Below are 13,168 nucleotides of genomic sequence, written 5' to 3' on the forward strand. Positions count from 1 at the left end.
TATCACCATGACAATCCATCTGGTACACACCAAAAATCAATCAAAAGGTCAACCCACCTCTACTTCACCAAACCTTCCATCAGATGCTTCCCCACCGTTACATCTTATCAGTCTGTGATGTTGAGTGTAACTTGCATCATCCAACTTCAATGAACAAAACATGCCATAGGCTTGGATGGTATCAAGATATTTTTACACAAACCACCACATGTCAACAGAAGTCAGCTTTGCCTAATGGAACAGGCAACATAGTGAAGAAAAGTGGAAACTCCAAACATTAGTGACAATGCTACTGAAAAAAGAAATATGCCTCCGTCCATGTATTTTGGGTTTAGTGTTCTTTAAAGTAAACCAGCTGACACTGCAAACTCAATTAGGTTGAAGTAAAGATCATTAATAGTTCATTTAAAATAGGCTTTTACAATGACACCAAATCACAAGCTTGTGATTTATGTAAATAAATATCAGAGTCATGGTTCAGAGATATATTTGTACAACCAACAGTTAACAACAAATACATTTCACCAGAAGAGTTACTGAAGATGCAGTTTAGCTGAATTGGAAGCAATTTTAGGACACAGTTTTGCCAGGTGCACGTGGCTTTTGATACATCTGGGTAGACTAACTTGCTGTTTCCAGTCTCAATGCAAAGATAACCAAGTGTTCATTACAAAAACAAACAAAGACATACCAAAATCCTGAAAATATAATGGTACTTATTCTTCTGCTGACCTACAGTGAAAGAATAGCAGTCAGTTTTCTTGTGCTTGTGTATTTGTGTGCAAGTGTTGATTTGTGCTAGCATGACGACTAATCCTATCACAGAAGCCCTGTCATGAGAAAGTACTCAGACTAATGCAATTACAAATCCTGAGAGTCAGAGAGAAAGAAATAGATAGGCATGCTTGAGCCCACAAGACAACATATATTAGTTAATTATCCAGCCAGAAGCTTGTTGATGGCTACTGAAAGCATCTTACTGAAGTGCAATGTTCTAAGGGACAAAAATAAACCAAACATTAGTAAGAAATTCCAAAATACATTCACATTTGTGCACAAAATTATTGATTTTTAAAGTCATTAAAGATGTCAACCTTTAGGGAAGACTGTGCTGTATCATATTGTCATAATATCTGCAATATACAGCTATACATTTTTACATGATATAAAAAAATGTTAGCAATAACTAAAGCAAGATGACAAGCTAAAGTATTAAACTTCAAGGGAAAACAGTACCTAGGCTTTTTTGTGTGTAACTTGCACAGTGTCACTAAATATAAGGTGTATCACTACCTTTCCAGTCAAATGCTGCTGCCAACACCTTCTTTCAGTAAATTCACACTTCACATTAGGAAATGGGCTATTATTGACAGTAGCTTATGAAAACAAAAGGATGTAAAATGCTCCTAATTTACTTACACTTGTCTGCAAGCTGCCTGCATTAATAAACTTTCTTCCCTATTTTCTGTTACCACAAACCATGTTAAAGTTTAAACTAATATCACCCAACCCTACTCTTTGGGCTATGAAGCCAAAACCCAGGGATCCTTTAATAAATCACACTACACCAACCTCTGTCCAAGTCTAATTTAGCTAGATGACCTATATTTTTGAGACACGAAGTTCATCTGTGTAGAGCTAGAAATCTATCATTGTGCAGGTTTTTTTTTGTCATTAGCCTACAGAGTTACACTGGGGAATTGAGTATGTTCCACTGAAATAACTTTTTTCTAAATAAAATTCAATAATTTCCTAGTCAATTTCTTACAGTCTGCCCCTCACACGATCATCACCTGTCTTGGCCTAATGTGAATCATCTCAACAGGTATTAGGTGTTCCCACATTTTCTTTAACCATTAGTCTTTCCAGATCGTCTACATGCTGAACATGGAAGCAGATTTAAAAAAAGGTTGAAAGTCATACCGATTATCCACATACAGTTCTGGTCAGAATTTTATGTACACTTTATGTACACATCTTCAGAAGTTTTCTGATGACTCTGCGGTGGTTGGATGCATCAGCAGGGATGATGAGACAGAGTACCGGGCTGTGGTCGACTCCTTTGTCACATGGTGTGAGCAGAATCATCTGCAGCTCAACGTGGCAAAGACTAAGGAACTGATCGTGGACTTCAGGAAGACCAGGAAACACTTGACCCCTGTTTCAATCCAGGGGGTCAGTGGTGACATTGTGGAGGACTATAAATACCTTGGAGTACACATTGACAATAAACTGGACTGGGCTAAAAACACCACAGCACTTTACAGGAAGGGCCAGAGTCGTCTCTATTTTTTGAGGCGACTGAGGTCCTTCAACATCTGCCAGAAAATGCTGAGGATTTTCTATGAGTCTGTTGTGGCCAGTGCGATCCTCTATGCTGTTGCATGCTGGGGGAGCAGGCTGAGGGTCGCAGATGCCAACAGACTTAATAAACTAATCCGTAAGGCCAGCAATGTTGTGGGGATGGAGCTGGACTCCCTCAAGGTGGTGTCGGGGAGGCGGATGCTGTCCAAGATAAAGACAATGTTGGATAACACCTCCCACCCACTCCATGACATGCTGGTCAGTCACAGGAGCACGTTCAGTGAGAGACTGAGATTACCGAAAAGCACCACTGAACGACACAGGAAATCATTCCTGCCTGTGGCCATCTCCCTGTACAACGCATCCACTTAACACACCGTTTGCTGCTACAGCTACACATGTTTCTTTTCCAACTATTTATCTATGAGTGACTTATGTATGTATGTATGTATGTATTGTACTATTCTTAGTTAGTGTATTGTCTGTCTTGTCTTAATGTTGGTTTAAAATGGAGCACTGTAACAAAAAATAATTTCCCCCAGGGATCAATAAAGTATTCTGATTCTGATACACTCATCATGGGCATGAATGCCATGGTAATTTTGAGTTGGCTCCCTTGGACTTTGCCATTGTTCTAAGAATTGGTCAGTCCAATGAGTGCTATCCAAGAGAAATCACCAGTTGTACTGGACATGATCACTAACCAGAATTTAATAGGGCTCTGCCTCGTCAACTTAAAAGCCATCTTAGAATCTTCAGCACCACTTGTTAAAAGATTTAAGTAAGTGTATGTAAATATATCTATATTTTTCAGAAAACTTTATTAATCCCGAAGGAAATTATGTAAATTATTGAGCCTGTATCCATACTTTTGACACTGTGTTGACTAGGGCTGGGCGATATGGCCTAAAATTCATATCGCGATATAATTTGAAGCATGTGCGGTAACGATATATATCACGATATATTCTTTTCTTCTGTATAACGTATTTTCCACACTATAAGGCACACTTAAAATCCTTTAATTTTCTCAAAAATCGAGAGTGTGCCTTATGTATGAATTCTGGTTGTGCTTACTGACCTCGAACCGATTTTGGCGTGCAGAAATCTGTTAAAAAATGTTTTAGTACAACTTTGGTAAGTGCACTGCTTGATGGATTGTCAGAGCATTGCGGCTGCCGTAGTGAGGAGCTTTGCGGAGTAATCTGGGTCGAAAACTCCGTCCGCTTCAGGTCCCAAAGTCAAACGAATACTGAGAGTTAAAAACGGTCTAAATTCTTTCATCTTTAATAAAATCATCAGCATTGCTGCTTTACCAGCTGTAACAATTAAGTTTAACATCCATGCATCCATGAAAACAGAATTTATTAAATTTAACGGAGTTAGAAGTTAACAGGAAGTTAGCTCGCTAGCTTCCACCTAAACATGTTGTGCTATGTGATTGCTAGCGACACAGCTATGTTAGCATAACATTAGCACAGTGAAGCTGGAGGATGAACGCCAACTTTTTTCCACTCATTAAAAGTTAACGTGAGGGATTCTGGTGGTCAGGGACAAATGCAATCGCATAGCATGATGCTATACATGGGCCAAACTTCAGTCAGGAGAACAACTGAGATTATTCATCCACAATACGAGGTTAGTTATTAATATACTGCAACAACATGGGATTAGAACAGCTGCGAGAGAATTCAACATTAATGAATCAATGTTACGGAAGTGGAGGAAGCAGAGTTTTTGGCTTTCCCCTTATTTCAAAAGTGCTTCATCTCTTTGCTATGACTGTCGCCTGGAAAAACTTGCAGATGATAATGGTTTTAGCCGCTGTGATGCTTTCGACCAAAACATGCGCAGCTTGATGACATCATCGACATGCGCTATCGCGATAGAGCGAGATAGTCAAAATCTCTATCGTTGGCCAAATTTATATCGTTTCTATCGTATATCGTTTATATCGCCCACCCCTAGTGTTGACTTCTAAAAACTTCTAAAATCTAAAAGAAATTTAAAATTGTGCACCCAAATTTTGTTTTTTTAAAGTAATTAAGGATGTATAATGTACAAACATTTCACTCTAGAAAAAGTACGGTTGAAGGAAACCATTAACCTGACACTCATACCCAGGATGAATGCATTTAAACTTCTGACCACAACTGTACCACCAATGTCAACACTGTAGAGGGAGCAGCAGTTTCTCCCAGCAGAACTATGCACTCTGTTATGCAACAAAAATTACTCTGAGGGTGACTCCAGGAATGTGACAAATAGCCAAAGTGTAAACCTAGATTTTAAATTCCCCGGATACCAGTCCATCCACGGGATAGAGCCCTCTGCATTGAGGAAGTCCCAGGGTTAACATATGGATGATCTAACAGTTTAGGGTTTACTACTTTGTGGTATAAGGATGCCACCAGAACCAATACTTACAGAACCTTTGATACCTAAATTCTGAAAATGCAATGGTACGTTTTTGGTTTTTTTGCACTAAAGGCAGCATAAGTACTGAGTAGGTACTTAAGATACTAATTTATACTAACAATTAGTGATAATTGTTAATTATTAATTAAATAGATTAGATTATTATGCTTTTGCAACAGTAATGACATCGTCGGTACCAACTTCGCCTCCTCCATCTGACACATAACAAAGGGACTGCTGCAGATTTTCAGGCAGCCCCTCCCATCACCAGCAGCTGAAGACGTGAACACTAACTCACCAAACCTACACTAACACTAAACCACCACCTTGGAGAGTGTAAAAGGAATTTTGAGGTCAGTAAAGTTCTTGTTTCAACAACAATTAATAATTAAACAGTTATCATAAATGTTAATCTGGCTGGCACCCACATTAATGTTACCCATTTTACTATTATTAGCCATCAGTTAAGTTATCATTAACTTAGCAGCTGTGGCTAATAATAATTTAATTCATTCCAACTTTATTTTATTTACATAGTGCCACATCACACACTACAATAATATGGAGAAACCCCAACAATCAAACGCCCCCCCCCCTGAGAGCAAGAACTTAGTGACAGTGTCACCTGCTGTGACCGACAAGGGGTGAGTGTAGGAAGAGAGAAGACACACAGTGGAAGAGAGCCAGATATTAATAGCAACTAATGATTAAGTGAGTGATGTATAAACACAAAGGTGAATGAAAAAATGTGACTGAAGGAGGAACAGCCCCCAGCAGCCTAGGCCTATTGCAGTGTAACTAAGGCCGGGTTCAGGGTCACCTGATCCATCCCCAGCTATATGCTTTATCAACAAGGAAAGTTTAAGCCTAATGTTAAAATAGAGGTAACCTGTCACTGAATCAAAGCTACGAGCTGGTTCCACCGAAGAGGGGCCTGAAAGCTGAAGGCATTACCTTCTATACGGCTTTAAAATATCTTAGGAACAACAAGTAAGCCTGCAGTCTGAGAGCAAAGTGCTCTACTGGGGAGATATGGTACTATGTCTCTGAGATAAGATTGGTCCTGGTTATTCAGACCTTGTATGTAAGGAGTAGGATTTTCAATTTGAATCTGGAGCCAATGAAGAGACGCCAATATATAACGTTAATGTTGGAGCTAGACAGAAAAATATTACCACTCCTTCCTATCTGTAACATAAATACAGTTTTAACTTAGCAGAGTAACACTTATTTGTGTCAAAAATCTGTTACAGGAAGCTGCACAACATCTGCCAGTAAATAGAAATAAGCAGTGGCAGTCTACCACCTCTAATCAGCAATGAAAATATCACACCAAGTTATCAGAAGCACAGAAAATATACCACAGAAAATAAAGCTTTGTGTAGCATATTAAAGGGCAACCAAGTTTGTTTTGTGATGTGCCTTCCTCCCCCCCAAATTTGGGACAACTATCTGATTACCATATTTCCCAGACTACAAAGCGCACCTGAATATTAGCCGCACAAGCTAAAATCAGGGGAAAATCCTGTTTTGTACATACATTAGCCGCACCTGACTAAAAGCCGCATGTGTTTCAATGTTGACTTATCTTATGTAAGAGAATATGCACAAAGGGAATTGTCAGGAAAGAGATGGCTGTTTGAAGACACACCCCTTTTATTAATATTTTGAAAAACAAGTTATGGGTACATATCACATGCCCTTCCGCCAGGCAACGTAGTGCCGTACAACAGCGGAACAAACAAAACAAATCGTCTTACGATATGACAAAAATCATGGACAATCCATAAAAAAGCCGCACCTGACTAAAAGCCGCAGGGTTCAAAGCTTGTGCAAAAAGTAGCGGCTTATAGCCCAACAATTACGGTAACTATGAGATAATTCTCTTGCTCTAATTCTAAAAGTGTTCTATTATATATACACAAATAAATACACCGTATGGAACTTGTTCACTTTTAGAGTGGCCAATTGGCTTTGCTCATAATGTGTAAAAGTTATTGAGCCAGTGCTCCAGTTGTAAATAAAACAGGTAAATTAACTTCATCTAAGTAAGCTACATGTTCCACTTTTTACAGACATAACAAGGCAGCCTTTGTAAATACAGTTTGAGGGAATTCCCCCAACTACATGCAGTGAATGTGGAAGTATATTGCACCAATACTGAGAGAAGAACTACGTACCTGCCTGATATCACAGATGTTCTTAGGCAGGTAAAACAATCCAATTGAGAACCTTTGGAGATGGATGGCGAGGGAAGTTTATAAAAATGGACAACAGTTCTGGACAGTAGATGCCCTTCTTGCAGCTGTCTTCACCACTTGGAGAAATGTTCCCACTCACCTCATAGAAACACTTGCATCAAGCACACCGCAACAAATATTTAAAATGATCAACAATAACGGTGGAGCTACTCATTTCTGAGTTCATTTTTGGAACTTTGATTTCTGTTTTGTGGGGGTTTACGGGGTTGTTGTTTTTTTGGAGGTGTGGTCCTAAGCATTTGATCAGCTGTAAAACAGCCTGTTTCAGTTTAAGCGTTGTTTTCAATAAATTGCATGCCACAAAAATGTTTTGTTAAATGAGTTAAATTGAGTTAAATGCAGAGCAGATTTAACTATTTGGTTTCAGGCTTGATGAATTGCAGGGATGTAGATTGAAGCTTAATTTATGTTACTATGATTGCTGTACTTTACAATACTTCATTAAATTGAGTTTCTTATTCTTTAAAAGTTAAATGTGAGGTCAATTTTAAAATACAGGTGCTGGTCATATAATTAGAATATCATCAAAAAGTTGACGTATTTCACTAATTCTATTTACAAAGTGAAACTTGTATAATGTATACAATTATTCCACACAGACTGATATATTACAAGTGTTTATTTCTTTTAATTTTGATGATTATAACTGACAACTAATGAAATTCAGTATTTTAGAAAAGTAGAACATTGTGAAAAGGTTCAATATTGAAAACACCTGGTGCCACACTCTAATCAGCTAATTAACTCAAAACACCTGCAAAAGCCTTTAAAGAAAATCTCAGTCCAGTTCTGTAGGCTACACAATCATGGGGAGCACTGCTGACTTGACAGTTGATGACCACTGGGCACAAGGAGGGCAAGACACAAAAGGGTATTGCAAAAGAAGCTGGCTGTTCACATAGCTCTGTGTCCAAGTAAATTAGTAGAGAGGCGAGGGGAAGGAAAAGATGTGGTCGAAGAGAGGAAAGGCACAGAATCCACGTTGCTTGAGGTCCAGTGTAAAGTTTCCACAGTCAGTGATGGTTTGGGGTGTCATCTGCTGGTGTTGCTCCACTGTGTTTTCTGAGGTCCAAGATCAACACAGCCGTATACCAGGAAGTTTTAGAGCACTTCATGCTGCTGACCAGCTTTATGGAGATGCACACAGTGCCAAAGCTACCAGTAGCTGGTTTAAGGACCATGATAGATGGTTGCTCTCATGGTGTCATGAGAACAACCTGGGCTCTCATGACACCTGAGCAGTGCCACAGACTGATCAAATCCATGCCATGCTGCACTGGTGCAGTAATTCAGGCAAAAGGAGCCCGACTAAGTATTGAGTGCTGTACATGTTCATACTTTTCATGTTCATACTTTACAGATGGCCAAGATTTCTAAAAATCCTTTCTTTGTATTGGTCTTAAGTAATATTCTACATTTCTTAGATTATACACCCCTACTAGAGCACTAAGATCATCTTCCCAGTCACTCTTGGTACTCCCGAGATCCCGGCTGAAGACTAGAGGTGACCGCGCGTTTGCCTTGGCTGCACCTAATTTATGGAATAACCTCCCCATCGCTATACGCAAGTCTGATTCCATCCATTCCTTCAAATCGCGGTTAAAAACCCACTTATTTAGCCTCGCCTTTTCTACCAGTTAACGCCTGCTTGTCAGTTAGCTTAATGCTTATTCTTATCTTTGGCTTATTCTTAATTACTTTTAATCATTTTTAATTTTGACTGTTTTATCCTTTACACTTAGTTTCCTTATGCAATTCTTTTGCTTTTGTGTTTTAATGCCATTCAACCTGCTAGCATGTTTTGGTACCTTGCCATAGCCCTCATCCTTCCCTGTTACTTCATCCTACTCGCTTGCATGTTAAGCACTTTGGTACACCACTGTTTTTTAAATGTGCTATATAAATAAAGTTTGTTGTTGTTTTCTGAGATACTGAATTTGGGGTTTTCATTAGTTGTCAGTTTTAATCATCCAAAATTAAAAGCAATAAACACTTAAAATATATCAGTCTGTGTGGAATGAATGTATACATTATACAAGTTTCACTTTTGATATTCTAATTCTATGACCAGCACCTGTATAGGCAAAGACCTGTTCAATGTTTCACAGTGAGTGCTCTTTTTATATAGTAGGGTAACCAATATCCAAAATTAACCTTTCATTGATCATCTTCTCCTAAAATAGTTACATTATTCAGGTGTGTGAACTATTGTTTGTTGAACTCTATTGAGTCTAATAATAATAATTCTAATATAATAATCATTAAAAAAAAAATCAGTATATCAAAATAAAACAATTCGTAAAACAAAAACTAATGAAAAAAAATCTTACATATTTACTGTGTTAGCTCTTATTAATAATTTTTAAAATTAGATGAAAATTAACAACCTAATTTTCATCTTGTTGTAGGATGGGTTAAAATGACCCCTCTGGTAGTTTTATGGTGTTTGAAATTCTAACAAACAAACAACTGTAATATTTGATGACAAATTTGTAATTAGATTGAACTGTTCACAGACTTCCATGCTATTGTATACTTTGGGAGACACTGGCTGAGGGCTGTTCATCAGTGCCCTTTGAATAAAAAACAAAACAAAAACAAAATAGAAAGAAATCAGCCAAGTGCCAATTAGTGAGCCCCTAATCCTAATGTAATAAACTGAAGTGTAAGAGTGCACAGTACAGAGTCTGCAAAAACCCATGAGGGCATTTGTCAAACTGGAATTTCTCCAAGCAACCAATAGCCAAGTGAGTTCTCCCTGTACCAACGTCCTGTCAGTCAGACAGTAAAAAGTAACAGGATCTACAAAGCTCTGTATGCTACCTACAGACTATCACCACACTGCAAGGCCAAGCATCAGCCTGCCTCTGCTGATCCTTGCCCCATAAATGGCCCTCTTACCTCTGGCCATATTATACACACAATACATTATTTTCTTTTACTTTGAAGTTACGTGGTGTTAAACAATTCTGGTTACAAAGTAACAGGTGACAGTAGTCACTTGCTTGACATCTGCAAACTGTGAGCTATTCATAGGCCTAACTTGGTAAAGTTATCTTGGCATCCTAAAAAAAACTGCAGGTCTCTGTGACAGGTCGATCCCCAGATATTTGAGGAACTCACATAAGTGCAGTTGAAAATTACTCAGTCTATCTAGAGCTGCAACAATAAGATCATTAAATAATGCTCTGAGAAGTCTGATCTGCCCGTGTTCTAAGAATGAAATAACGTATTACTGTTTCCTCCATCCGCTTCATGTCATTGACAAGTACAACTGGTCTCAAGAAAAATCGCCTCACGAACGGTTAAAAACGTATATACCAACACAACAATGACAGTTATAAATACATCTACTGACCCAAAAACAAACACTGGGTTAGTATGCGGTGCAGTTATCGATCTTATGCTTTAAGTTGGCATACAGAATTACTGGTATAAGATCCACGACGCCTCCCCAAAGTCATTACATGTAACTATACGTAAAGAGCTGAACTGTCTGTGACTGCGTACCTATTTACATGAAGTTCTGTGGGTCATTCCACACACGTAACTACCAGCAGGTATCTGCACTCTCCCCTTTTCAGTGGGCTGTATCTATTTGACCTAAAAAGGGGTTTTCACTTCTATTTTAAAGGATCTCTTCTTCGTAAGTTACTTTTTTACTGAATTCCAGCTCGAGAGGATATGAAATGCGTCCGGTCACAAAAACACAGTAAAAGAAAAAGAAACACGCCACAGAGTTTGGCCGCTGTTCTGCGTGAACATCTTGACAGGATATAAGCCTCGTGGTATTCGTGCGTGGACTCACCTCTGCAAACTGGCTTCACCTTTTGCTGCTGCTCTGAGTAATAAACACAGCCGCGGTCTTTAGGCGACTCAATAAAATGTGCCGCTTCTTGTTATCAGCAGCTGTGTGTGCGCATCGCTTGGGTTTCCGTTCTAAAAAAACAAACACTTCCTCCGCTTAAGAACTCGTACTGAGAAACGGAGCTCACACAGGTTCTCTGATAACTGTTCGTGAGAACAACTGCCTCTTCCCGCTGCCTCCATTCAACAGGCTGCAGTACCGGCTGCAACCGACGCTGCCACGCGTGACCTTCAAAATAAAAGTCGAATTTGTTAGAAATCAAGTTTTGTGGTGGAATGGATTCACAGTACAACCTCACAACACTTGCACCTGAAGTTTATTCGCAGAAAACACGTTGCACAAAGCAGAGATATGCAAAGGTATATAGTTAAACCTCTATATAATTCTATATATAATATAGTGTTGGATTATTAATTGCCTTTTTCAGAAGACCTTTACGCCTGATTCTGTGATTTACATGAAATTATTAGGCTAATTAGAAAGCAATATAAGAATAAAAGTGGTCACTATTACTTTTTTTTTTTAATTCTTAGAACACATAACCATTTCAAAAGCAACCACAGTTCATGATTCAGTAGCTTAAAAAACATGTTTAACAGCAATAACTTGGAGTAATAATTTTCTGTATGACTTTATCAGTCTCTCATGTTATTGTGGAGGACTTTTGGCACACTCTTCTTTACAGTGTTGCTTCAGTTAATTGAGATTTGCAGGCTTTTGTTTATACACAGCCCTACAGTATTTTAATTATGTTGAGGTCAGAAGGCTATAGTACAAAGCAGCATTCTGTCTCATCCAGCTAAGTTCAGGGTTAAACCCTGGGCTTTCTGTAGTATGCCAGTGGTAACTTCTTACCAGGATGTATAGGTATGGTAACTTATGTGGCGACCTTAACTTTGTCTGAAGCAGTTTAGATACGATCCAGATAAGGATCAACAGGTACGAAATCACTGCCTACTGAAACCTACACCGTCCTTGATGACCTCATATCAAACTTGTACACAGACGACGTCCAGGGTGTTACCTGCCTCTCAACCTATGGTAGCTCTTCATAAAGATAGGACTCGCAACCCAGTCTGCCAAACCAGAGGCACCGTCCCAGATCTTCTACAGAAGGCGTATTAGCAGGATTGAGGGGATCCCTCCATGGTCGATTATATCCTCAGTAGAAGTCTGCAGCACCCCACTTCCACTGTACACAGTATGAGCAGAGTTCTCCTACTGAGTTTCCTGAGGGTTTGCCAGAATTACATCAAGACCAACTGAAAGTCAAGTCCAGTGGCCTCGCAGATTTAATCCCACACCTGAGTTTTTGCTTCAGCTACTTCCACAGCTCAGGAACTCAGTATTCCTGCTGTGGCAAGGATTGCCAAAAAAAGGTTGTATGATGGGTCAGGATAATGTTTTCTAATAAAAGCAACAGGAAGGTATTATTTTCAGTGTTTTGTGCCTGTTTTTGTTTTGTTTTGTTTTGAGCAGTACAGTGTGATTTTTTTTGTTGTTGGACATATTACTAAATATAAGCATTAAAGACTGTTTGTTTAGGATCTTGACTGCCTTTCTGCTGATTGCTATGTAGTTAGCAGGACTAAGATGCTATACAGCGGCATCAGCAAAAGTAGTATTGGATAAATATTAATAACCATTCAGAGAAACCGTAGAGTATCTATGGGCAGACTTGAGACTTAATTACTACTATAGTGATGATGTCAGAAATCCTGCTTGGACTGAGACCTTACTGTTCTCACATTCCCATCCTTGGGAGCCAACATGGGACTGAAGGCCACATGACAAAAATACTATGATGACCAGATTTCTCACATCAGAACTGGCTTACTTGTTTTTCAGCTGTTTGTACAGTAACTTACTGTGTCCATGGCTGCAGCACACAGAAGGTACTGGGTCAGGTTTAGGCCACACTGCACATCACTTTAGCCAAAGAGGAGGTCAGAGAAGTTGGTGAAACGCTGGATGTGGGGTATGAATATCTTAAAGAGACAAACATCCCCATCTGCTGGATAACCACAAGAAGTACAAATAAATATCTGTCCTTGACCAACTAGAATCAAAGACTTATTTAAAATATTCTTCACTCATTAAATGCCTAAAAATATATTTTTTACACCTCAAGTGTACTAAATTGTAAATTAACTGCACTGTATATCATTTTTACACTTCCATTAAACACTTAAAGAGCCCTAAATACACCACTATGTGCACACACAACGTGACTATAGGGTTTTTGTGTGTGTGTTTTTTTTTCTTCTTTTATTTTTCTGCCAACTGGCAGAATGTTGTACTGTTGCATTTTGGGATT

At 38.8% G+C, this 13,168-nt stretch overlaps 1 protein-coding gene across 3 annotated transcripts in view; it reads right to left on the reverse strand.

Annotated features, from left to right (window-relative positions):
• LOC308391505 (proline-rich protein 5-like) overlaps positions 1-12,743 on the reverse strand; it is a 42,846-nt gene extending 30,103 nt beyond the window's left edge. For 2 of the 3 annotated variants that reach the window (XM_080874110.1, XM_080874109.1), the window contains exon 1: positions 10,792-11,040. Coding sequence is in view for 1 of the 3 variants with exons in the window: in XM_080874108.1 (XP_080730234.1) it covers positions 12,720-12,728 (9 nt within the window). In the remaining 2 variants the exon portion in view is untranslated. Of the gene's footprint in view, positions 1-10,791; positions 11,041-12,719 lie in introns of those variants that run through there. The other variant, XM_080874108.1, reaches the window with a different exon arrangement.
• Positions 12,744-13,168: the final 425 nt, after the last annotated feature.

This window comes from Rhamphochromis sp. 'chilingali' (genome assembly GCF_963969265.1).
Source record: "Rhamphochromis sp. 'chilingali' genome assembly, chromosome: 2".
NCBI classification, from domain to species: Eukaryota; Metazoa; Chordata; class Actinopteri; order Cichliformes; family Cichlidae; genus Rhamphochromis; species Rhamphochromis sp. 'chilingali'.